The following is a 24,695-nucleotide window of genomic DNA, read 5'->3' on the forward strand; positions in this document are numbered from 1 at the left end:
CCCAGATACTAGTTCTACAGTCTGATTTAAAATCATATCACTTATGTAAATTATCAAACGCTAATTTTGCTCACAACTTATCATGAGGTTTGGCCTCTGCCTCCATCCCATACTCCATTGTATATAGTAATTTATTGTATATAATAATTTCTCTTTCGTTCTCCCCCTCTTTTTTTCCTTCTCCCAGTTAAGGCAACCTTGTTATAATGTAACTTTTATGCTCCTTCTAAATGTCTCTTGTTGAATTGTTGGTTATAGTTCTGCTTAGTTCGATGTAAACCGAGTTGATTTGATCTGTATCAAGAAAGTCGGTATAAAAAAGCCTTAAATAAATAAATAAATTTTCTTTAGTAGTATTGATGATTTATGTAATCGTCATTTAATCTATTGTTGAATTTTGTTATTTAATCTCAGTTTGAGATCTGTATTTTCATGGCCTTTCCTTGGTTATTGTTATCCTGTTTCCCCACTATCCCTTGTTATAATGTACTTTCCACTCCTTTTGTTAAAATGTGAACCAGCATGATGTTTCTGACTAATGCCGGTATATAAAAGCAGTTAAATAAATAAATAAATATCTCAGAAACGGAGGTGGTTTCAAAGGAGTCTAGGGAGATGCATGAGTTTTTGTGAGTGGTATAGGAAGGGGGGAGGGGAACTTTGAGATGAGGTTGCTGATTTTGGTATGGAAAAAGGATGCTAGTTCATTGCATTTGTTTTTTGCATCGTTGTCTGTGAATATGGGGGGGGGGGGGTGCTGACTTTGTGAGGAGTGAGATGTAGGCGAAGAGGGCTTTTGCATCGTATTGGTAGTTGTGGATTTTTTGAGAGTAGCAATCTTTTTTGGTTTGCAGGACTGAAGTTCTGTAGGAGTGGAGAGTGTGTTTGTAGTCTGCTAGAAGGATAGGGGAAGGGTCCTTGCGCCATTTCCTTTCTTTGGTTCTTAATTGTTGTTTAAGAGACTTAAGTTCTGCAGTGAACCAAGGTTTTTGTGTAAGTGAATTTATTTCTTTAGAACCAATAGGACAGATTTTGTCCGCAATGTGTTTGGTAATCCTGTTCCAAGAGCGGTGGGCTCTTGGAGACTGGATCAGGAGCAGAGGCTGGAGCAGGAGCAGTAGCTGGATCTGGAATGGATGTATGAGGGGCTGTTAGTGAGGTCCAATTTCTCAAGTTCGTTTGTGAGAGAGTGGATTAATTCTTCTTGAGAGCATGGTTTCCTGTAGTTGATGATGTTGCTTTGTTTTTTGTTGGGACGGAGAGCTTTATTTATGGTAAACTTGGAAGTTATGAGCAAGTGGTCCGACCAGGGAACTGGGGTGCAGGTGAGGGCTTCCGCAGTGATGAGGTGGGAATTAGTGAATATTAAATCTAAGGTATGGCCGGCTTTGTGTGTAGGGCTGGATATGATTTGGGTAAAACCCAGGGCTGAGATAGAGGATAGGAAGGATTCACAGGAGGGGTATAGGGGAATGCGGTCAACGTGGAGGTTGAAATCCCCAAAGATGATGGCAGGAGTGTCCATGTCTATCTTATCTGCAATAAATTTGATGAGAGGGGAGACACTGCTGTTGAGGAGACCAGGGGGAGTGTAAACAAGGCAAATTTGAAGTTGCGGGGATTTGAAAAATCCAATTTCAAAATTATGGGGGGAGTTAACCGACTAAGGGATTAGTTTCAATTCTTTCTTTGCAGCCAATAGGAGACCACCCCCTCTTTTTTTTGCCTGGGGAGGGAGTGAATATCGTAGAGGTCAGTGGGGAGTTGATTCAGTAGTACTATGTCGGTTTGTTTGAACCATGTTTCTGTAATAGCATAGATGTCTGGCTGAGTGTCTAGTAAAAAGGTCATTCAGAATCAGGGTTTTTTTATTTAGAGATTGGGAGTTGAAGAGAAGGAGTGATAGTGTGGTTAGGCAGAGGAATTGTGCTGGGGGGGGAGATCATAATGGGTACTAGTGATCTCAGGTTGGAAGGGGAAGAGAGGGGGTAAAAAAATTTTCGGAGATAGGGTTGGTGGCTAAGTATGGGAATGGGGTAAGATTCCATGTTGGGGGTAGGAGTGGGTGAGTTAAGAAGTTCGGGTGGGGAAGAGGAAAGGAAGAGCACTAACCCAGATGCTGGGGGGGGGGGGGGGGGTGTGAAGTGTATAGCAAGGGGAAGTGAGGGACGATGGTGGACAGACAGACAATCAGTCTTTCGGAAAGGTTTAGAAACCTCCAGATACCTCAAGACATCTCTTGACCTCCAAGGGACGCAACAGGCGATATTCTTCCACATTTCTATCCTTATCCAAGGACAGCAAGGAAATGGACTGATTCAAGTGAAAATCTGAGACCACTTTAGGCAAGAATGAAGGAACAATATGCAGCTCTATCTCTCCTGGAGTCACCTGAAGGAACGGCTCCTAGCAAGACAAGGCCTGAAGCTTGGTAATGCTTTGCGCATAACATATTGCCACCAGAAACACTGTTTTCAAGGTCAGTAACCACAAGGAAAAGCTAAGCAACAGTCAAAACTTAGGGCCTGACAAAAAATCCAACACCAGGTTAAGACTCCACAAGGGAACTGTAAACGCAAGGGAGGATGAAGATGTTTCACTCCCCTCAAGAAACGAGCCGTATCAGGATGAGATAAAGATTCACCATTCACCTGGCTCCTGAAACAGGCAAGAGCTGCAACCTGTACCTTCAAGGAATTAAGGGCCAACCCCTTATTTAACCCATCCTGCAAAAATTCCAAAATGAATGGGATCTTAACTGAACAAGGAAGAACACCTTGATCCTCACACCAAGCCTCAAACACTCGCCAAACCCGCACACAGGCTAAGGAAATGGAGAACCTTTGAGCTCGTAGCAAGGTGGCCATCACCGCAGAAGAATATCCAGCCTCTCCCGAGCCCTCTCCAGGGCCATACTGGAAGACAAAACAGAGCTGGATCTTCGTGAAGGACAGGCCCCTGCTGCAACAGAGTCTTGTGCGGTGGAAGATGAAGGGGGGAGTCTCTACCAGAAGTCTTTGCAGATCTGCAGATCATGGTCGTCTGGGCCAATCCAATGCCACCAGGAGCACCATCCATCCCCCTGTGGCCTTTGATCCTGCAAACTATTCTGCCCAATATGGGCCACAGGGGAAAAACATACAGCAGCTTGTCTTCCGGCCAGACCTGAATGAGAGCATCTATATCCAAGGACTTCAGATCTCTCCTGCGACTGAAGAATCGAGGAACTTTCGCACTACAATAAGTCACCAGCAGGTCTATAAATGGAAGGCCCTCAGCAATCCACTAACAGCTGGAATGCCTCGTCCGACCATACCCATTCTCCAGGGTCCAGACTCTCCCTGCTGAGAAAGTCTGCTCTTACATTGTCTTTTCCTGCAATGTGTGATGCTAAAATCACCTGAAGATGCATTTCCACCCATTCCATAAGTTGGTCTATCTTCTGCAATAAATGCTGACTCTTGGTTCCTTCCTGCCGATTGATGTAAGCCACCGTTGTTACATTGTCAGACATTATTCGGACCACTCAACCCTGCAGTCTGCTGCTCAACTGCAAGCATTTTATTTATTTATTTATAAACTTTTTTATACCGACATTCGTGGGAACATCACGCCGGTTTACAAGTAACTTTGAAAGATTAGAAAATACAATGAACAAGGAGGGGGGAAGGTGGGGCAGGCTGAAGAAATAGGAGGCAGCAGTTGGGAATTCAAGAGAGTTAGTGGAGAAACAGATAGGAACAGTACCATTACAAGGTACAGACGGGTGAGTAATCTTAACAAGTGAACAAAGTGAAACCATGGAGTATGCACAAAATTATCATGGGATATGTACAATAACAATAATTTTACAAAACTGTCATAATTTGGGGGAGCAAGGTAAGCACCATACAATGGGAGATACAGTAGCCAATTTACACACTATATTATAAGGCTGAGGGGGAAGAACTAAATTAAACATCGGCAGGAATTCTGTATTATTCTGAGGGAACAAAGTGAGTACCGTACAATAGGGGGTACATGTTGTAAAGGGAATATGCTAAAGGACGGTATGAGGGGCTGTATGAAATTGTAACTAGCCTGACCGCCCGGACTTCCAGCTGATTGATGTTACAGAGAAACTCTTCTGTATTCCAGTGCCCTTGTGCCTTTAGCTCCTGAAAGTGAGCTCCCCAATCTTGGAGGCTCACATCTGTTGTGAGTACTAACCAGTCTGTCCATTTCTCAGATGATCCGCTTGCAACCACCACTGGAGGTGAAAGCAGGCTTCCATCGGCAGTTGAAGCTGAATCGAATACCCCTGAGACTGCGGATTCCCACGAGAGAGAAGGAAAGCTCTGAAGTGGATGCATATCGGCACCACTTCCAGGGTTGATGCTGGGGGGGGGGGGGGGGGGGGGGGGGGGAGTGAAGTGGTTGATGCTGGGGGGGTGAAGCTAGTAACTCTGTTTGATGCCATCAAACAGAGTAACCAGCAGATGAGACTACACTGTTGGGCGTATATGCTCTTCAAGAGAAGCACCAGAGATACTAATTTTTGAACGCAAATTTCTTGCAGAAAATCTTTGCCCTGCATTATGTCAAATCACACCCCCAGATGCACCAATGACTGAGCTGGCTGAAGATTGCTCTTGGCTAAGTTATCCCCCCCAACAGAGCTCCTGTAACAGGGAGATCACTGGGTGGGTCACCAGATGGCTCTCTTCCAGAGACTTGGCCTGAAGCAACCAGTCATCTAAATACGGGTGTACCAGTAGCCCATCCTCTCTCAGTTCTGCAGTTACTACCACTATAATTTTGGAAAAGGTTCTGGGAGCGCTGGCTAGACCCAAAGGTAGCACCCGAAACAGATAATGGCACTCCAACACCGAAAATGCAGAAAACGTTGGTGCTCCACTCAGGATTATGGAGGTAAGCCTCGGACAGATCCAAGAAAGTCAAGAATTCCCCTGACTGCACGGCCATTATTACTGAACGCAATGTTTCCATGCGAAAATAAGTCACCTGCAAATGACTGTTGACTCTTGAGATCTAGGATGGGACGAAAAGAGCCCTCCTTCTTGGGCACAATAAAATAAATGGAATATCTACCTGTATTTTCTTGAGATGTGGAACTCAGACTGAGAAGCCTTGACAGTGTACACTCAACCGCCTGTCTCTTCTGCGGGGCATGACAGGAAGACACCATGAACACATCCCAAGGAATACTGAAAAATTCTAGTGCCTATCCTTCTCGTATCACTTCCAGGACCCATTGATCCAATGTGATCTCGACCCACTTTTGATAAAAAAGAGAGAGGCCTTCCCCTATCTCCTGTTCCCGGGGGTGCAAGTCAGCATAGGGAGGGTCAGGAGCCCCTTGTCCCCCCTCAGCTGTCAAGGACGAAAAGACTGAGACCTGCCAGAAGGACGAGTCCTCTGAAAGGTCGTCCCTCTGTAGGGACAAAAATGCTTGGAACCTCTGAGACAACCCCTCATACCAAAGGGGCGTTGTAATTGCTTCTTATCCTCCGGCAACCGAGGAACCGGAAACTTGCCCCACTTACTGGTCAGTTTCTCCAACTTGCTCCCAAACAAGAGTGAGCCTTTAAAGGAAATTTCATAAGACTGCTTTTTGGAGGTCACATTGGCTGACCAATTCCTCAGTCATTACTGGCATCTGGCCACTATTATCAAAGCCACTCCCCTGGCGAAGATGTGGACCAAAGCACAGCCTGCATCTGCTAAAAAGGCAGCAGCGGTTTCCATAACTGTCCTTGAAGACACTCCAGATTCATCAACATCCTGCTATCTGCTGAGTCATTGCCTCTGCTTCAAATGCTTGCTTAAGGATGGCCTCAATTCTCCTAGGATGTAGATCCTTCAAGGCTGCTCTCCTCCCTTCACAGGGATATTTGTCCGTTTAGAGACAGCACAGACAAGCGCATCCACTTTCAGAAAACGCAGATGCTTTCTCGCCACTGGATCCAGGGGGAATAGGCCTTCCAAGATCCGACCCCCTTTAAAATTTGCCTCTGGGGCATCCCATTCAAGATCAATCAATTCTTGAATGGACTCCATAACCAGGAAAAACAAAAGGCTGTATGCAGACACACCAAAATGGGATTTTTCCTTGGCTCAGACATGGAATCTGCTCCAGGAATTCGCAGCATTTTCAGTGTCTGGGAAATCAGGACTGGCAATTCATCTCTATGAAAGAACCGCAACATAACCCTATATGGTTCTAATCCTGGAGGAATTTACCCATTCTCCAGGTAGTCTGAATCTGCCTCTTCATCCATGCCCTCTGGATTTCCTGTCAGAAGCACCTGCAGCTTGATGAGTACTTCAGCATTTAAACGTAGAATCAGAAGAGGGAGAGGCCACCACCTGAGGAACTGACCCGACAGGATTGGAAGGAGCTGAGGACTGTGCCTGAAGAAAGAATTTTTTCAGGGATTGAAATCCTACCCAAGAAAAGGCAGAAGGATCCATGCCAAAACCAGGAGGCACCTGTGCTGTGCCCACTGATTTGCTGTCTCCTGCTGAGAAACCAGTCAAAGGAGTTCCAATATCAGGTGTTTCTCCTGACCCATCTTTACCCATAACCTCATCAGGCTGGGAAGAACCAGGCAGTAAAATCAGAGGAAGATAATTCTCCCTGAGCTTCTAAACAGTGCTGACACAAGTTAGAGGGCATGCTAGGCTGAGACATCCGAATATGACAAGCTGCACACAAGGCAAGGCGCTTAGGTATCTTAGCTATAGGTGCCATCATATATTAAGATTTTTTTTTATATATATGCGTCCAAAGTTTAGGCTTCCAAGAACTAGGCGTCCCAACTTAAGCGCATACGAACGTACATCCAATTTGTGAGCAGATAAGCAAGCATCCAAGCCAGATGCCACTCAACCTGGACGCCCAAGCAGATACTCAACTAAGCATCCAAAATCTGGACGCACAGCCTGGATGCACACTGAGACGCACCACTGAACTGACATCCTATAAAAGGCAGCCGAACACACAGGCAAAAGCACGCAAAAACACTGTTGCAGCCTACCACATGGCGCACAGTGGCCTCCGAGCAGGGCCTAGGCAAAGAGGCTGCTCAACCTGCTAGGCTGCCCCCGTCCCTGAACCTCCCTTGGGGCAAGACGAACGTCAGAATGTCGTGCCGAGCTTGGAGACCGGGGAAGGGGAATCCATAAACAACCCCCCCTTCACTGTCTTTGTAAGTATCTTATTTTTTTTTAAACTTACCTGAGCTCAGCCCTTTCAGGCTGAGTACAGAGATGGTCTCCAGCTGCGGGGGGGGGGGGGGGGGGGGGGTGTATCTGCTGTCACTGCTGTGCTTGGCTTCCTGCATCCACTGCCTTTAAGCTGTACAATCAGCTAAGTCAGGAAGCTGATCAAACAAAGGTAGACAGGTAGTCTTAGTTGCAAGAATAATTTATTGAGGACAGAGGTTGTACAAAAAAACATAGAATGCTCAAATGGCCCATAGAAGCACTATAGTGCTGTTGATGTACTTTTAGCATTACAATCTTTTTTATGTTTATGCAGTAACTGAGTGTTTCCTAGTTTGCATACACAATACATAATTCTGTTTCCAACAATTCCCTGTTTTTACTACATTCAGCGGAGTTGCCATTACTTGAATAAAGGAAAATTAGTTCCTTACCTGATAATTTTCGTTCCTGTAGTACCATGGATCAGTCCAGATTCCTGAGTTTTACCCCCCCCCCCCCCCCAGCAGATGGAGACCGAGAAGTTTTCAAAACAAAACTCCGCCTTATATTGGATGGTGCCACCTACAGTCCGGCAGTATTACTCAATGTCAAAGCAGAATGGCTCTCAAAAAACCACCATAACTATGTACAATAAAACTTCAACAAGAAAAAGAAATAACCGGTTCACTTAACCCTCCTAGGAACGGAACCTATAGAATCACTTGAGGACAGTCAATCCAATTTCTGAAGATCTGAAAACAAATCAATCAATAACTGAGTGGACTCTCCCTTACTTCCATGCGTTCCCCAGGCGGGACTCTGGACTAATCCATGGTACTTCAGAAACAAAAATTATCAGGTAAGAAACTAAATTTTCCTTTCCCTTGTAGGTACACGGATCAGTCCAGACTCCTGGAATGTACCAGAGCTTTCTTACCTGGGATGGGATCTGGAGAGGCCCGCTCTAAGCACTGCTTCTCCAAAGTCTCCTTCACCCAGTGCCTGAACATCCAGTCTGTAGTGTCTGGCAAAGACTTCCAAGTCGCCACTCTGCAGATCTCCTGCGGTGAGACCATTTGACACTCCGCTCAAGAAGCCATCTGCAAACGGGTAGAATGAGCCTGAAGACCAAACGGTACAGGCTTACCACGCAGCAAATATGCCGAGCCTATAGCCTCTTACAACCAGCGTAAAATCGTAGCTTTAGATGCCATATTTCCTCATTTTGGACCAGTCCACAGCACAAAAAGATGGTCCGTCACACGAAACACATTAGTAACTTCCAGATAATGCAACAACGCCCGAACATCCAGCTTCCGTAAGTCTTTAGACATAGGGTCTGACCGATCCAAAACGGGAAATGACGGAAGCTCCACTGACTGATTCCCGTGAAAAGCAGACACCACCTTTGGAAGAAAGGAAGGAGCCATCCGCAAGGACACACCAGAAAACAAAATTCTCAGAAACGGCTCCCTACAGGATAAAGCCTGGAACTCCGATACCCTGCGAGCAGATGTGATAGCGATAAGAAAAATCACCTTTAATGAGAGATCCTTTATTGTAGCCGTTTTCTGAGGCTCAAAGGGTGCCGTACACAGAGCTGAGAGAACCAAGTTCAGATTCCAAGAAGGACAAGGGTGCCTGATCGGGGGACGTAAATACTTTGTCCCCTTTAGGAAACAAGCCACATCAAGGTGAGCAGCCAACGCCACGCCTTGAATGGAACCCCGCAAACAACCAAGAGCTGCCACCTGAACCCTCAGGGAACTACACGATAAGCCCTTGGCGAGTCCGGATTGTAAGAAACCTAAAATATCTAACACTGAAGACAGAGTAGGAACAATTGCCAGGTCCACGCACCAAGACTCAAAGATTCTCCACACATGCACACATGCAAGGTTGGTGGATGTCTTGCATGACCGGAGAAGTGTTGCCACCACAGCGTTTGAATACTCTTTGCTCCTCAGGTGGCGCCTCTCAAAAGCCATGCCGCTAGACAAAAGCGATCGACCTCTTCCAAACACAAGGGCCCTTGATGGAGAAAGTCCGGGATCAGTGGCAACCGCAGGGGAACCACCACTGCCAGATTGACCAGGTCCGCAAACAAAGGCCGTCTCGGCCACTCTGGAGCTACGAGGATGACTTCTGCTGGGTGTATCTCCACTCTCCTGAGCACTTTGCCTATCAGCGGCCAAGGAAGGAAGGCGTATAGCAGCACCAGGGCATCTACCCCTCCTGCTCCTGTTTCTCTGCGGCAACCAAAGAAGTGCGGAGCCTTGGCGTTCAGAAACGTTGCCATGAGATCCATGCGCGGTATGTCCCATGTGTCGCATATGAGCTGGAAAGCTTCGTCTGCGAGATCCCATTCCCCGGGATCGAGGCGGTGCTGACTGAGAAAGTCTGCCTGAATGTTGTCAACTCCTGCTATGTGAGATGCTGCAATACTTACTAAATGCTTCTCCGCCCAGCTGATCAGCTGCCGGGCTTCCGTGGCCACTGGCTGGCTCTTGGTTCCCCCATGGCGATTGGTATAAGCCACCGTGGTCACATTGTTGGAAAGAATTCTGACTGACTTCCCCTGGAGGAGAGGGCAGAACGCTTGCAACGCTAACTACACTGCCCTGGTTTCCAGACGATTGATAAATCACTGAGATTCTTCCTGGGACCATTACCTGCTATTAAGTTCACTTAGAGAATAGCCACTGCCATTAGCAATGGTAACATGGAATAGACTTAGTTTTTGGGTATTTGCCAGGTTCTTATGGCCTGGATTGGCCACTGTTGGAAACAGGATGCTGGGCTTGATGGACCCTTGGTCTGACCCAGTATGGCATTTTCTTATGTTCTTACTGTCCCTGCACAGACTTCTTCAGGCAAACTGCTCCCCAACCGGAGAGGCTGGGGTCAGTGGTCACCTCCAGGGGAACTCCTCGGGATAAATTGTCCGAGATGCCACCAAACAAGACTGGAGTACGCCGTATCCGTAAGAGGGAGAGGTAAATGAAACTGTTCGGAGACTGGATTCTAACGCGAAAGCAACGCTGACTGTAAAGGACGCATATGAGGAAAGGCTCAGGGCACCAGCTCCAGGGTGGAAGTCATGGAGCCGAGAACCCGCAAATAATCCCGCACACTCTGGGGAGACGGTTGGCCAATAAGTCCCACACTTGTGCGTGTAGCTTGACAATTCGGACCGAGGTAAGGAACACTCCCCCATGTTGAGTGTCGAATAGAGCCCCTAAAAACTCCAAAGACTGGGTGGGCACCAGTCGGCTCTTAGCTACGTTGATCACCCAACCCAGTGATCGCAGAAGTTGAAGCACTTTGCGAATTGCCAACTGGCCGAGTGACTCTGAATTTGCCCGAATTAGCCAGTCGTCCAAGTATGGATGCACCAGGAAACAAAACAAATAAATATACAGTGGAGAAATTACATTCAGTCATAAAAGATAAAAACAGCTAATTTTAAAAGAAAAAAATTACAAAAATATAGCTTCAAATCCAGAATGGGTCGGAAGGATGCCTCTTTTTTGGGGACTACGAAGTAAATGGAATAACGCCCTTTTCGCTGCTCCTCCTGAGGAACCGGGGTGCTGGCGCAGAGTTGCAGAAGGCGTTGCAAAGTATCTTGTACTGCCTGTTTCTCTTCATAACTGCATGGGGAGACCAGAAACCGCCCCGGAAGGTGTTGTGCAAAATCTAAAGCACACTGGTCCTACATCACCCTGACCCATTCCTCATAAAGCAGGGACAATCTGCCCCCGACAGCTGGAATGGGTCGGCGCCCCTTCTTTGGGAAGACTTGGCCCCAGATGCGACTGGGTAGCCCCGGTTCTGCCAAAGCATCTGCACGAAAGGGCCGAGACCAGGACTGTTGGCGACCAGACGCTTGCCGAAAGGAAGAAGCTGGAGTTCTGGCCGGACGAAATCTCCGATTCCCTCTGAATCAAGACCGTGAAGAAAAGAAGCCCCTCGACTTGGGCCTATCCTCTGGCAGTCTGTGAACCTTGTTCTCCCCCAGGGATTGAATCATATCCTCGAGGTCCTTGCCAAAAAGCAATTTACCCTTGAAAGGCAACGACCCCAGCTGAGTCTTGGAGGAAATATCCGCCGACCACTTTCTTAACCACATGAGCAGACGAGCAGAGACTGCTGACACCATGGATCTGGCTGAAGTCCGTAACAGATCATAAAGTTCATCCGCACTATAAGTGATCGAAGCTTCCAGATGCCCTGCTTGCTGTGCTTCTGCATCGGAAAGACCAGCATTAGCCTGTAACCGCTGAACCCAGCGAAGGGCCGCTCGTAAGGCTAAATTGCTGCACATAGCTGCCCGCACTCCCAGTGCCGAGGCTTCAAAAATTTTCGTGAGCTGCAGCTCCAACTTTCTATCCTGCAGGTCCTTCAGGGCTGTAGCACTCATAACCAGGATTGTGGTCTTTTTGGTGACTGTGGACACCGCCGCGTCCACCTTGGGCACCCGCAGTATGTCAATTACTTCCTCCGGAAGAGGATATAGCTTATCCATAGGCTTGCTAACTTTCAATCCCAGATCTGAGGTATCCAATTCTCTATATAGCAAGTCCATGGCAGAAAAATGAAAAGGAAAGGAAGTAGCCGGGTCCCTCAGACCCAACAACACTGGATCCATGGCCCCTAGCTTGGACTCCTCTGGCGGCCCATCTATGCCTAGCTCACACAGTATGGCAGGAATAAGCGGAGCCAACTCCTCCCTCCTAAACAGACTGACCACCTTAGGGTCATCTCCTTCCACAATGTGAGAGCCTCGTGCTGGATCCTGTGGATGTTGATCAGGGTCTATATCCACCCCCATAGGAGGCTTGCCCTGCGGGTCCTGGTCCCCTGGGTCCGTATCCTGACCCGTGGAATCAGTATCGGTCTGATGAGCCCCTGTATGCAAAGGGTGCTTAGCTTTGGAGGACCCAGAGACTCCCTTAGACTTAGACCTCTTTCGGGAAAGAGACTTAAGACCACTAGAGGAAGTTTTACTCCCAGCCTGCAGCTTCCCTTCCCTCCTGGCTTTAAAAGTCTTAAGGAGAAATAAAATAATCTCCAAGGAGAAGGAGGAAGAGGAGGAGGAGTCAGAAGCCCCCTCGGGGCTATCCTCCATTGTAGGTGAGAGAGGCTGTAAAGGTTTGCTCCCCTCCAGGAAACCCTGGCTGAGGAGAGAGAGGAGGAAGGAGAATCCTCTCCCCCAGGGCTGCACAAGTCACTGATCTAAAACAGGGGTCCCCAACTACCGGTCCGCTGACCAGGACCGGGCCATTGGGGGTTTTTTGCGGATCCGTGGCGCTGCAGAAGAGGAGCAGCGCGGCCCGAGAAGACCAGGGCCGCTGCAGAGCCCATCCTGTGGCGACCCATAAAGAAGAGGCCCAGAGGTGAGAGAGAGGCTGAGGGCCTGTAGAGTGCGTATATGTGCGCGTATGAGATGAGTTGAGAGATTGTTTGCGAGAGTGAGTTGAGAGACTGTGTGTGGGAATGAAGACCTGAATGTTTGCAGAGAAAGCATGTGAGAGCCTCTGTGTGTGTGAGAGTCAGACAGCATGTGCCAGTGAGAGACTGTGTGTATGAATGATTGTATAAGACAGACATGTGAGACAGAGCGATCGCTCGTAAGAGAGAGAGAGAGAGAGAGAGAGAGAATGTGAGAATGAGAACCTGACTGTTTGAAGGAAGAAGACAGATGGAGAGAAAAGAAATAGAAAAAAAAGACAATATAAAAGGAATTGGCAAAAAAAATAAGAAAGGGAAGGTGGAAAAAAAAAGCTGGTGACCAACCGATTAGAAAACTAAGATCAGACAGCAAATGTAAAAAAAATAAATTACTTTTTACTGATTGACACATGTAATCTTTGGGAATGTGCAAGAGTAGCACTTTCTCTATGTGGATCTCACAATGTACAAGATCAGCATGGAGGAACTGGAAGCCCTCGGGGCCTGCACAGAGGAGGCAGCAGAATGGGCTTCAGTGCCAGTAGCAGCAATCAGCACCTCCTCAATAGCCATGTGGCAGAGGAATGAGAGAGGCTCTGAGGTTGCTGGCAAAAGAAAGAGAGGGGGTCTCTGCCTTTAGTGTGTGCATGTGTATGAATGGGAGTCTGCCTGGGGGTGTGTATGTGTGTGATTGCATGGGTGCCTGCCTGAGGGTGTATCTGTGGATGAGAATGAATGGGTGTCTTCCTGGGGTTTGCTCACAGCCAGGGGAGGTCATGAGAGGGAAGGCGTCAGGTGGAGGAGAGAGATGTGAAGTTTGGAAAACAAGGGAAACAAGCCCGGTGCTCCCACTCATTCTGAACCTATGGTGAGTTGAGTCACATTCACATTATAAATGTCATAATTAAATAAGTATGCACTAAAATCCAACCCCCTCCATAACCCCGCCCCCATATGACCAAAGCCCCGCCCCTACCCTACCCTGCCATGGAAACATGGTCTTGCTTGAAACCGGTCCCTGGTGCAAAAAAAGGTTGGGAATCACTGATCTAAAAGACTCCAAAATGGCCTCCGTTCCCGCTGAGTGCGGGAACGGAGGCCATTGATCTCGGTGTAGCTAACACTGAAGGAGCTCTAGCAGCCTTGCCTTTAACCATTTTCGCGGCCCCAGAGTATTCCCCCCGGGAAGACCCGCTGAGCACAGCCCCTCCCGAGAAAGACATGTCCGGGCCGAGCCACGCCACATGCACGGCAGGCAGATGAGCGCAGCATCGGGCAGCGGGCCTGAGAAAGCTAAAATTCAATTCTGTAAAAAATAGAAAAAGAATTGCGGTCTGCCCAAGCGCCGAGTCAGGGAGGGAAGAGAGCTGCAGCGCCAGTGACACTGACAGAAAATCAAAACTTTTTTTTTTTTTTTTTTTTAAACTTGCCCAGCAGTGGTCCATGGTCCTGATCTGGCAGGGTGGAGTGAATAGGGCTCCTCGGTGTTGCACCCAGCTGCTAGCTTGGAATAAGAGGGCCCTCGACCCTGTATTGCAGCTGCCTCAACAACCAGCGGGGGATGGTCCCCTCAAGACCTTACAAACCTCCCTGGGAGGCTCAGGACAGGAACTGCTCCTTTTTTTTTTTTTTTTTTTTAAATCAAATTTAAAAAGTTTTACAGACCGAAAACTCTCTAAACCTCACAGAACTCACTACTCTAACTCCAATGAACAATCAGCAGACTGTAGGTCTTGCACCTCCACATCTGCTGGAGACAGAGAAATACTGCCGGATTGTAGGTGGCACCATCCTATATAAGGCGGAGTTTTGTTTTGAAAACCTCTCTATCTCCAGGCGAGGGGGGGGGGGGGGGGCCAAAACCTAGGAGTCTGGACTGATCCGGGTACGTACAGGGAATACATTTTCTTGAGGATATTTATTTATCGAGTTTTATATACCGCTCAGTTTCGCCATCACAACGGTTTACAAAGTTTCGATGATTAACAGAGTTTCCAAAAGGTACATATGGTTGCTAACATAAAAAGATATTAATTTATAAACTTAGTTTAGATGTTACTCTTTACATATTTTAGTTCATTGTTATATCATCTTGGGTTGAGTTCACTAGGTTTTTAGCATTGGAGTTCATCGAGTCATTGGTTGAGGTGATATGCTTTGGTAAACATGTATGTTTTTAGCTCTTTTTAAAATGTTTTTAAGTTTTCTTGTGTTCTGAGTTTGATTGGGAGGGTGTTCCAGAGTTTAGGGCTTCCTAGAGAAATTGCTCTATTTTGCGTTGAGGTGAGTTTATAGCAAGTAGGTGGAATCTTTAAAATACCTTTATTTGCTGATCTGAGGTTTCTGTTTGGAGTATGCAATTTTATGAATGGACTTAGCCAGTTTGTTTGTTTTTCATATATTATTTTATGTAATATGGATAGTATTTTGTATTCTATCCTAAATTTTATTGGGAGCCAGTGTAGTGATATAAATGTAGGAGTAATGTGATCATGTTTTTTTAGATCCAGTGAGAATTCTTACCGCGTGTTCTGCAGGATTCAACTTACCTCTTAACACCCGGATGGTGTTAAGAGGTAAGTTGAACAGGAAGGAGTTACAATAGTCCAGGTTGGAGAAGATGAGTAGTTGGAGTATTGATCTGAAGTCGTTGGGGGCGAGGAAAGATTTTAATTGTCGTAGTGTTAGGAGTTTATGATATCCGTCTTTGATTTTAGTTGTGATGTGGTTCTTGAAGGAAAGTTCCTTGTCGATTATGATTCCTAGATTGCGGGCATAATTGACTGGAGAGATAGTCACATTTTGGTTTATTAGGTTGAGTGGTGGAAGTTGAGGAGTGCTGCTCTTTCTATTCAATACAATTATTTCAGTTTTATCGAAGTTAAGGATGAGTTTCATGTTGGTTAGTATTTGTTTTATTCTGTGGCTATTTTTTTGTAGGTTTCTTCTAGTGAGTTGTGTATTGGGATTAATATTTGTATGTCATCTGCATATATAAAGTGTGTCAGATTAAGGTTTGAGAGGAAGTGGCATATCAGAAGCAGATAAATATTGAAGAGTGTCACTGATAAAGCGGAGCCTTGGGGTACTCCGGTGTCTAAGTTGTTTTTTTTTTTAAAGGGTGTTGTTGATTGACACTTGGTAGGTTCTTTGTGATAGGTAAGATGTGAACCATTGTAGGTTTTTTTCTTTTGCACCAATTTCTGATAGCTGTTCAATCATGGTGGAGTGGTGGATGGTGGATAGGCTGATGCTACCGTGGCTCCAGTATTATTAAAAGAAATTCACATTCAGACCGAGCAAACCTATTTCCATTCATTACAATCCATATACTCACAAGCCCCTGATGCAGCCCTGTTCTCGGGTGAAACTCAGCCAGAGTCTGGCCATTTGAGCATTCTATTTTTATTTGTACAACCTCTGTCTCCTCAATAAATTATTCTTGCAACTAAGACGACTGGTCTGCGTTTATTTGATCAGCTTCCTGGCTCTAAAAGACCATCTGCCGTATTGTTTTTTGCAATCAGCTAAGTCTACGCCAACTGAAAAACCAGCTACCGGACCCAAGGCATCTGCTGATAGAGGTGCCTAACCCACTAGTCCTGAATCCATCTATTCACATGCTAGGAAATCTCACCATATCACCTTCTCCTATACACTTCTCTCCTGTACCTGTTCCTCTTTCGATCACTGTGGAAAAGTACATGTGTGTAGCTTCAGCCAAACCAGCTTCCATAACCTCCTTTGTGAAGGACAGATCCTACAAGAGTGGACAGAAGAGGAATATCAGCTGGATCAGAGATGTCATGACAGTATCCCACTGTCGTACAAGAGTGAAAGAGTACCTTGGTGGTTAGAGCAGGGGGCTGTGAAATCAGGTATGCCAGGGTTCAAATCCTGCTGCTGCGCCTTGTGATCTTGGGAAAGTCATTTCAACCTCCATTTCTTCAGGTACAAACTTAGGGCCTCATTTACAAAGCTGCCATTAGGCTGGTTACCGCAGGCAGAGTTAACACTATATTTAAAATAATATGCGTTATTCTGCCACAGTACCTCATGTTTACTAATCAGCTCATTAGCGTTTTCCAAAATGGTGCCAGCCAGCAGCTTTCCTTTGCCCCATGACATGACGGGCAGTCAGTTTCACTGGGAAAATGGCTGCCATGAGATTCAGAGCCACCAGGGTTAGCTTGGTAGGTCTGGGGGGAAAGGGGAGGGGGACACTTTTTTGTCAAAGCATAGAGGTTGAGGGTAGGGGTTTTAAGAAATGTAACTTTTTTTTTGTTACAAATTTGGCCACCTCAGAGGTGGCAGGGGAAAACAATGGGTCTAAGGAGACCCAAGGGGTTTGTAACACTTTGAGGGGATATTAGTCAAGGTCGATCAGCTCCTTTAAGGCATGGTGTCCCCACAGTTCTGAGGTAACCATCATGCGGAATTATGATTTTATGAATGTTTAATGCTAAGTCACCTATGTAAGAAACCACAAAAACAACGCACACACTGTTTTTAGAGGGATATGAATATCAGAATTACACAAAACATGATATCACCTCAGAAAAATGTTCAAATGATTTTTTTTGACATTATTGCAAACCGGAGAAAAATCTCTCACTATTTAAAAAAACTATCAAATGCAGTAATTTATCCACCAACAAGGCAAAACACAAATTTTTAGGGGAAGAAGAGGAAGGTTTCATACAATTTCATATCATCGCATCCAGCAATGTATGGCATTTTTAATCATGAACCAACCTCCTCCAACCCGTGAATGTTTTTTTTATTTTTAACATGATTAAATTTAGTGAAAAAAATCTTAAAACTTTTCCTTAGAATATTTCTTCAAGTTTTTTGTCACCCACAATTGGGCTTTTTTTTCAACCTTCAATTTTTCAAGAAGCACCAAGACCACTCTCAATAACGCCGACACACAGTTTTTTCAATCTTACAGCAGGGAACCACCCCGTCACTTATCTGTGTTAGAATATTTCTTAGAGCTTTTCCACCCACAATTTGGCTTTTTTCAAGAAGCACCCAAACGATTCTCAATGACGCCGACACACAGTTTTTTTTAAATTTTACAACGGGGAACTTGCCCTTCACTTATCTGTGCACGCTTAGAATTTTAAATCCATGTCCATATCCCGACAAGGCCTCATTTCGAATCGTGGATTCTTCATCGGGGAAGAGAAGTTCTAATCCAAAAATTGAAAATTGTCCGGCGTCTTCACATATTTTAAAACGCCAAGTAAATGGTTACCATTTTAATTTAAAGCCCAGGCTGACATCACTCTTTTATTCACACAAAGCCGCTTCAAATTGAACCATTCACCAGAGACGCTTACAGCGTGATTACGTGGATTATACGAATTGACTTGAAATCACAGCAAGGTATTCCATTCCAGATCTTCATTTAATCCCCTAGGGGATTGCGTACCCAGAGTAAAAATCCAATAGGCTTCCCTTAAGTCCAATAAATGTTTGCGATCACCTCCCCGCGAGGAAACAGTTACTTGGTCTATAATAGTCCATTTTATCTGTGAAAATGAATGTTCCTTTTGAATACAATGTGAGACTATAGGAGCAGTTAACGTCGCTCTTTGTAATCGGGATTTGTGCTCATTCAATCTAGTTTTTATGTTTCGAATAGTTCTTCCAATGTATATAATCAATCTCCAGTTTACAGCTCAATGGTCAGATAACACTATGACATTCTTGGATGTTTTAGTGATTCGTCATGGGGAAACATTAACCACTACTGTATTCAGGAAACCATCAGATCGTAACAATTTGTTAATGTTTCACAGTCACCATGCTTATTCATTTAAGTGTGGGCTGCCTACCAGTCAATTTTTTCGTATACGGAGAATCTGTTCGACTCTTGCAGAATTTGAAATGCAAGCAGTCAAACTTAAGGAGAGATTTTTATCCCATGGATACCCACAAAAAATTGTAAAAAGGGCTTACAGGGCAAAGTATTCCGACAGACAAGCTCTGTTGTCATATAGACCTAAAAAACAAGAACCAAACTTAGTATGTGTCCTTAAACAAACTACAGCTATTGCTAAGTCTATTAGAACAGTGGTTCTCAACCTTTTTTCTGTCGGGACACACCTGACAGATGGTTCTCACATGCGTGACACACTGACCCATGATCGTCACAGGGCTAGATGTAAAAGTCAGTTTGCATCCACGGGAACCCCCCTGACCCACAATAATGGATGTAAAGCAGAATTATGACATTCCCCATACAACTCACCCTACAAAAAAAGATATTCTAGTTCTGGTGTCATCTCAGTAACAGCAACTCAAACTCCTTCTACTTCCAGGCTCAATAGCCCTACTTATGAAAAGACAGCAGTTTACCACCAATGCATGTCCTCTTGAGAAAACACAACAAATAAGACTGATACAAACGCTTACATGCTGGTAAAATATCTCGGTAACAGACACAGAACCGACCTAACATACTCCCAGGATATGTAGTAATGCACATAAACTAATCCGCACACAGTTACACCTGTATTATGGAATACACTCAAACAGGAGCAACCCTATCTATAAAAAGGCAACACTACAAATATTAAATCAGGCCCTAAAAACCAATACCCCTCTTATTAGGAAAGCAGAACTAGAAAGCAGCTATAGATCCCCACACAGAAATAATTGTAAAACTATACTAATAAGCAGAATAAATGTTTCACAACAACTCTGAATAGAATAACATCCAACAATTAAAAACTCATAAAAACTATTAAAAATTCTCCAAACACCGATAAAATGTTTCAAAAAAAGCAGACATCACATAATATTAAATAATTAAAATGGCAGTCAATCAAGAAAAATAAACTTTAAAAGCCACCTTTACTTACCCCCTCCAGCAGCTCTCCTACTCCTCTTCCATGCAGGCTGTAGCACACACCAGAAGCAGCAGTAGTAGCTAAGCTCTATACTCATGGTCCTCTTCCTTAGGGCCCATGTCTCTCACACACACACCATATCAGTCATGCCCCCCATGACCAGTTTCTGTCTCACACACCAATCATCTCCCAAAGTCTTTGACAAACAAACCAGTCACCTTCCTGAACAGTTTCTCTCATGCCATACACACACAGGCTTCCCACTCCCGTGTTCCACTTACATATATGGGCTTCTCACTCTCATAATCACTTTCTCACACACACTCACCAGTCTCTCACTCCCATGCTTGTTCTATCCACATGCACAGGCTTCTCATTCCCATAATCACTTTCTTTCTCTCACACACATACACAAACACACACACCAGTCACCTAATCTCTCTCATGCATACACACACACAGGCTTCCCACTCCCATGTTCTCTTTCAGATATACAGGCTTCTCACTCCCATGCTGTATCTCACACACTCCCAGCTTTCTCACTCTTCACATGCACAGGCTTCTCATTCCCATAATCACTTTCTCTCTCTCACATACACACAAACACACACCAGTTACCTGATCTCTCTCATGAATACACACACACACAGGCTTCCCACTTCCATGTTCTATCTTACATATACAGGCTTCTCCCTCCATGCTGTGTCTCTCACACACCCAGGTTCTCACTCCCATGCTCACTCTCTTCACATGCACAGGCTTCTCATTCCCATAATCACTTTCTCTCTGTTACACACACACACATACACACCAGTCTCTCTCTCATTTCCATGCTCACTCTCCACGTGCACAGGCTTCGCATTCCCTGAATCACATTCTCTCTCTCACACATTCACATACACACCAGTCACACCATCACCTTACCAACCTGTCTCTCTCTCATACATGCACACACACACAGGCTTCCCACTCCCATGCTCTCTCTCACATAATCAGGCTTCTAACTCCCATGCTTTCTCACATACCCAGATTTCTCACTTCCATGCTTTTTCTCTCTCACTTACACAGAAGCTGGCTGGCTGCTTCTCTCTCTCTCTCTCATTCACTTCCTCCTCCCCCCCAAGCACAAATGGTAGCTGCAGCAGCCTCCTCCAGCCCCCGCAGGCCAAGAAGGAAGAATTCCATTGACCACGGGAGGCTCATGCTGCTGTGTCTTTTCTCGATTACCTGCTGCTTCAATTGCTCGGGGGCCGATGCTGCAGCGGCCGCTGCTACTTTATCATGCGGCACGGCTCTTTCTTCTTCCTGCGCACCGCGTATCACTTCCTGTTCCGGGTCCGGGGGAGGGGGGGGGGGGGAGGGATGCAGGCGCGGGAAGAAGAAAAGGCCAGCCGCGGGTGCCACAGCTTCTTTTAGCACTGCTGTCGTTCCCACTGGGCTTGAACATGCTGATAGCCTGGTGGCAACGGCAGCAGGGAAGAAAGAGCAGCGGGAGAGACCGGGAGCACGCGACACACCAGCCGGTGCTTGGCGACACACCAGTTGAGAACCGCTGTATTAGAACACACTGGCACATACTGAGTATTCATGATGTGTTTCAAGAACCCCCATTGATTGTTACCTCTAGGGGTAGCAACATTAGGGATTACTTAGTGCATGCTCAGTCACGGGCACCATTTTCAGATGTAATCAGTGTTGTCATTGTGACACTTGCATAGAGAGGGATGAGTGGCAAGATCCAGTGTCCGGTTACAAGATTAGGAGGAAAACACATACCACTTGTAACTCGAATTATGTGATATATGCTTTATGGTGCAGTTGTCCTAAAGTATACATTGGAAGAACTATTCGAAACATAAAAACTAGATTGAATGAGCACAAATCCCGATTACAAAGAGTGACGTTAACTGCTCCTATAGTCTCACATTGTATTCAAAAGGAACATTCATTTTCACAGATAAAATGGACTATTATAGACCAAGTAACTGTTTCCTCGCGGGGAGGTGATCGCAAACATTTATTGGACTTAAGGGAAGCCTATTGGATTTTTACTCTGGGTACGCAATCCCCTAGGGGATTAAATGAAGATCTGGAATGGAATACCTTGCTGTGATTTCACGTCAATTCGTATAATCCACGTAATCACGCTGTAAGCGTCTCTGGTGATTGGTTCAATTTGAAGCGGCTTTGTGTGAATAAAAGAGTGATGTCAGCCTGGGCTTTAAATTAAAATGGTGACCATTTACTTGGCGATTTAAAATATGTGAAGACGCCGGACAATTTTCAATTTCTGGATTAGAACTTCTCTTCCCCGATGAAGAATCCACGATTCGAAACGAGGCCTTGTTGGGATATGGACATGGATTTAAAATTCTAAGCGTGCACAGATAAGTGAAGGGGAAGTTCCCCGTTGTAAAATTTAAAAAAATAACTGTGTGTCGGCGTCATTGAGAATCGTTTGGGTGCTTCTTGAAAAAAGCCCAATTGTGGGTGGAAAAGCTCTAAGAAATATTCTAACACAGATAAGTGACGGGGTGGTTCCCTGCTGTAAGATTGAAACAACTGTGTGCTGGCGTTATTGAGAATGGTCTTGGTGCTTCTTGAAAAATTGAAGGTTGAAAAAAAAGCCCAATTGTGGGTGACAAAAAACTTGAAGAAATATTCTAAGGAAAAGTTTTAAGATTTTTTCACTAAATCTAATCACGATAAAAATAAAAAAAACATTCACGGGTTGGAGGAGGTTGGTTCATGATTAAAAATGCCATACATTGCTGGATGCGATGATATGAAATTGTATGAAACCTTCCTCTTCTTCCCCTAAAAATTTGTGTTTTGCCTTGTTGGTGGATAAATTACTGCATCTGATAGTTTTTTTTAAATGGTGAGAGATTTTTCTCCGGTTTGCAATAATGTCAAAAAAAATCATTTGAACATTTTTCTGAGGTGATATCATGTTTTGTGTAGTAGTTAAGTCGCCTGTAGCATTGCACCAGCAACTAATAAATAATTTGCAGGGATAGTAAAGCTGGGGTATTTCCCCCCCCAAGAGTATTTTACCATAGGGAAAAATACTGTGGGGTTTACAAAGCAGCGGTACCAAAACATATTGTGATTTAGTGAATGAGCCTTCTGGGGATAGGGAAATACCTATAGTGCCTGAATGCAATCCTCTTTGAAGTGCCACAAAAAAGGCAGAATGTTGAGATTACTTACCTGATAATCTCCTTTTCCTTAGTGTAGACAGATGGACTCAGAACGAATGGGTATAGTATGCTTGTGCTAGCAGTTGGAGACGGATCTGACGTCAGCACGGGTATATATATCCCCACAGGAAGCGTAGCAACTCAGTAATCTTCCTTGCAAAAGCTGTTATGGATGTGTGTGTACTGACGCTCAGTGAAATAGTGAAACAGGATTCCCCTGACCGATTGATAGTAGCTGGAGACCGCCAGCATTCCCAACCGAAAGGCGGCGACACCTGGCCAAGGGGATGCTCTTATGTAAACAAATGACATGGCTTACCTTGAATCGGTGAAACTCATGTACACTGGCAGCTGGGTGGGATGCTGAGTCCATCTGTCTACACTAAGGAAAAGGAAATTATCAGGTAAGTAATCTCAACATTTCCTAGCATGTGGCCAGATGGACTCAGAACGAATGGGATGTACAAAAGCTTTACTCCCAGCCCGGGCGGGAGGCTGCCTGAGGTCCTTGTAGGACTGCCCTCGCAAATGCTGTGTCCTCCCTGGCATGGACATCCAGACGGTAGAACCTGGAGAAGGAATGGAGGGAGGACCACGTCGCCGCTTTACATATTTCTGCAGGCGACAGCATCCTGGATTCTGCCCAAGATGCCGCTTGTGCTCTGGTAGAATGAGCCTTGACCTGTAGAGGCGGAGACTTCCCGGCCTCTACGTAAGCTGCTCGGATAACTTCTTTGATCCAGCGGGCGATGGTGGGCCGAGAGGCACATTCACCTTGTTTCTTCCCGCTGTGCAGGACGAACAGATGGTCCGTCTTTCGTAATTCTTGTCTCATTTCCAGATATCTGGGCAGCAATCTGCCTATGTCGAGATGGCGTAATAGACGCCCGTCTTCAGATTTCTTCAAACCCGCCGTGGTAGGCAAGGATATGGTTTGGTTAAGGTGAAACTGTGAGACCACGTTAGGTAGAAAGGAGGGAACCGTGCGAAGATGGATAGCCTCCGGAGTGATTCTGAGAAAGGGATCACGGCAGGACAGCGCTTGTAGCTCTGAGATGCGGCGTGCTGAACACACCGCCAGTAAGAACACCATCTTCAAGGTTAGAGAACGGAGAGACAGGCCCCGAAGGGGTCTGAAGGTGGATCCCGCGAGGAAATCCAAAACAAGGTTGAGGTTCCATAGGGGCACTGGCCACTTCAGTGGCGGACGAATATGCTTGACTCCTTTCAGGAAGCGAGAAACATCTGGGTGCTTGGCAATGGTCTTGCCGTCCCTCCTGGGACCATAGCAAGACAGCGCAGCCACCTGAACCTTGATAGAGCTGAAGGAGAGACCCTTCTGAAGCCCATGCTGCAGGAAATCTAAAACAATCGGAATTGTGGTCGCATGTGGGTTGGTGCCATGAGTGTCGCACCATGTTTCAAATACTCTCCAGATCCTGACGTAGGTGAGGGATGTGGAAAACTTGCGAGCTCGGAGGAGTGTATCTATCACTGGCTCCGAGTAACCTCTTTTCTTCAGTCTAGCCCTCTCAATGGCCAGACCGTAAGAGAGAATTGAGCTGGATCCTCGTGGAGGATGGGACCTTGATGTAGAAGGTCCTGGAGAGGAGGCAGGGGAAGAGGCTCCCCTGCCAGTAGTCTTCTCATGTCCGCGTACCAGGGTCTTCTTGGCCAGTCTGGTGCCACTAGAAGAACTAGGCCCCGGTGTTTCTGAATCTTGTGGATGATGGCGCCCAGCAGAGGCCACGGAGGAAAGGCGTATAGCAGAGTCCCTGGAGGCCATGGCTGAACCAGGGCATCGATTCCGTGTGAGAACGGATCTCGCTTGCGGCTGAAGTATCTGGGTACTTGAGCATTGGACTTGTCCGCCAGTAAGTCCATGTCCGGAATCCCCCAGTGATCCACAATCATCTGGAAGGCTGTGGGTGACGGCTGCCACTCTCCCGGATTTAGGCTTTCTCTGCTG

The 24,695-nt window shown here is 45.9% G+C and overlaps 1 protein-coding gene across 3 annotated transcripts in view; it reads right to left on the reverse strand.

Moving 5' to 3' along the window:
* Window positions 1-24,695, reverse strand: part of THOC5 (THO complex 5) — a 435,920-nt gene that overhangs the window by 73,321 nt on the left and 337,904 nt on the right. For all 3 annotated transcript variants that reach the window (XM_029619746.1, XM_029619745.1, XM_029619747.1), the window contains one exon: window positions 16,336-16,423. In XM_029619746.1, the coding sequence (XP_029475606.1) occupies window positions 16,336-16,423 (88 nt within the window). The remainder of the gene's footprint in view (window positions 1-16,335; window positions 16,424-24,695) is intronic.

The sequence above is a fragment of the Rhinatrema bivittatum genome, chromosome 11 (assembly GCF_901001135.1).
Source record: "Rhinatrema bivittatum chromosome 11, aRhiBiv1.1, whole genome shotgun sequence".
Lineage (NCBI taxonomy): Eukaryota > Metazoa > Chordata > Amphibia > Gymnophiona > Rhinatrematidae > Rhinatrema > Rhinatrema bivittatum.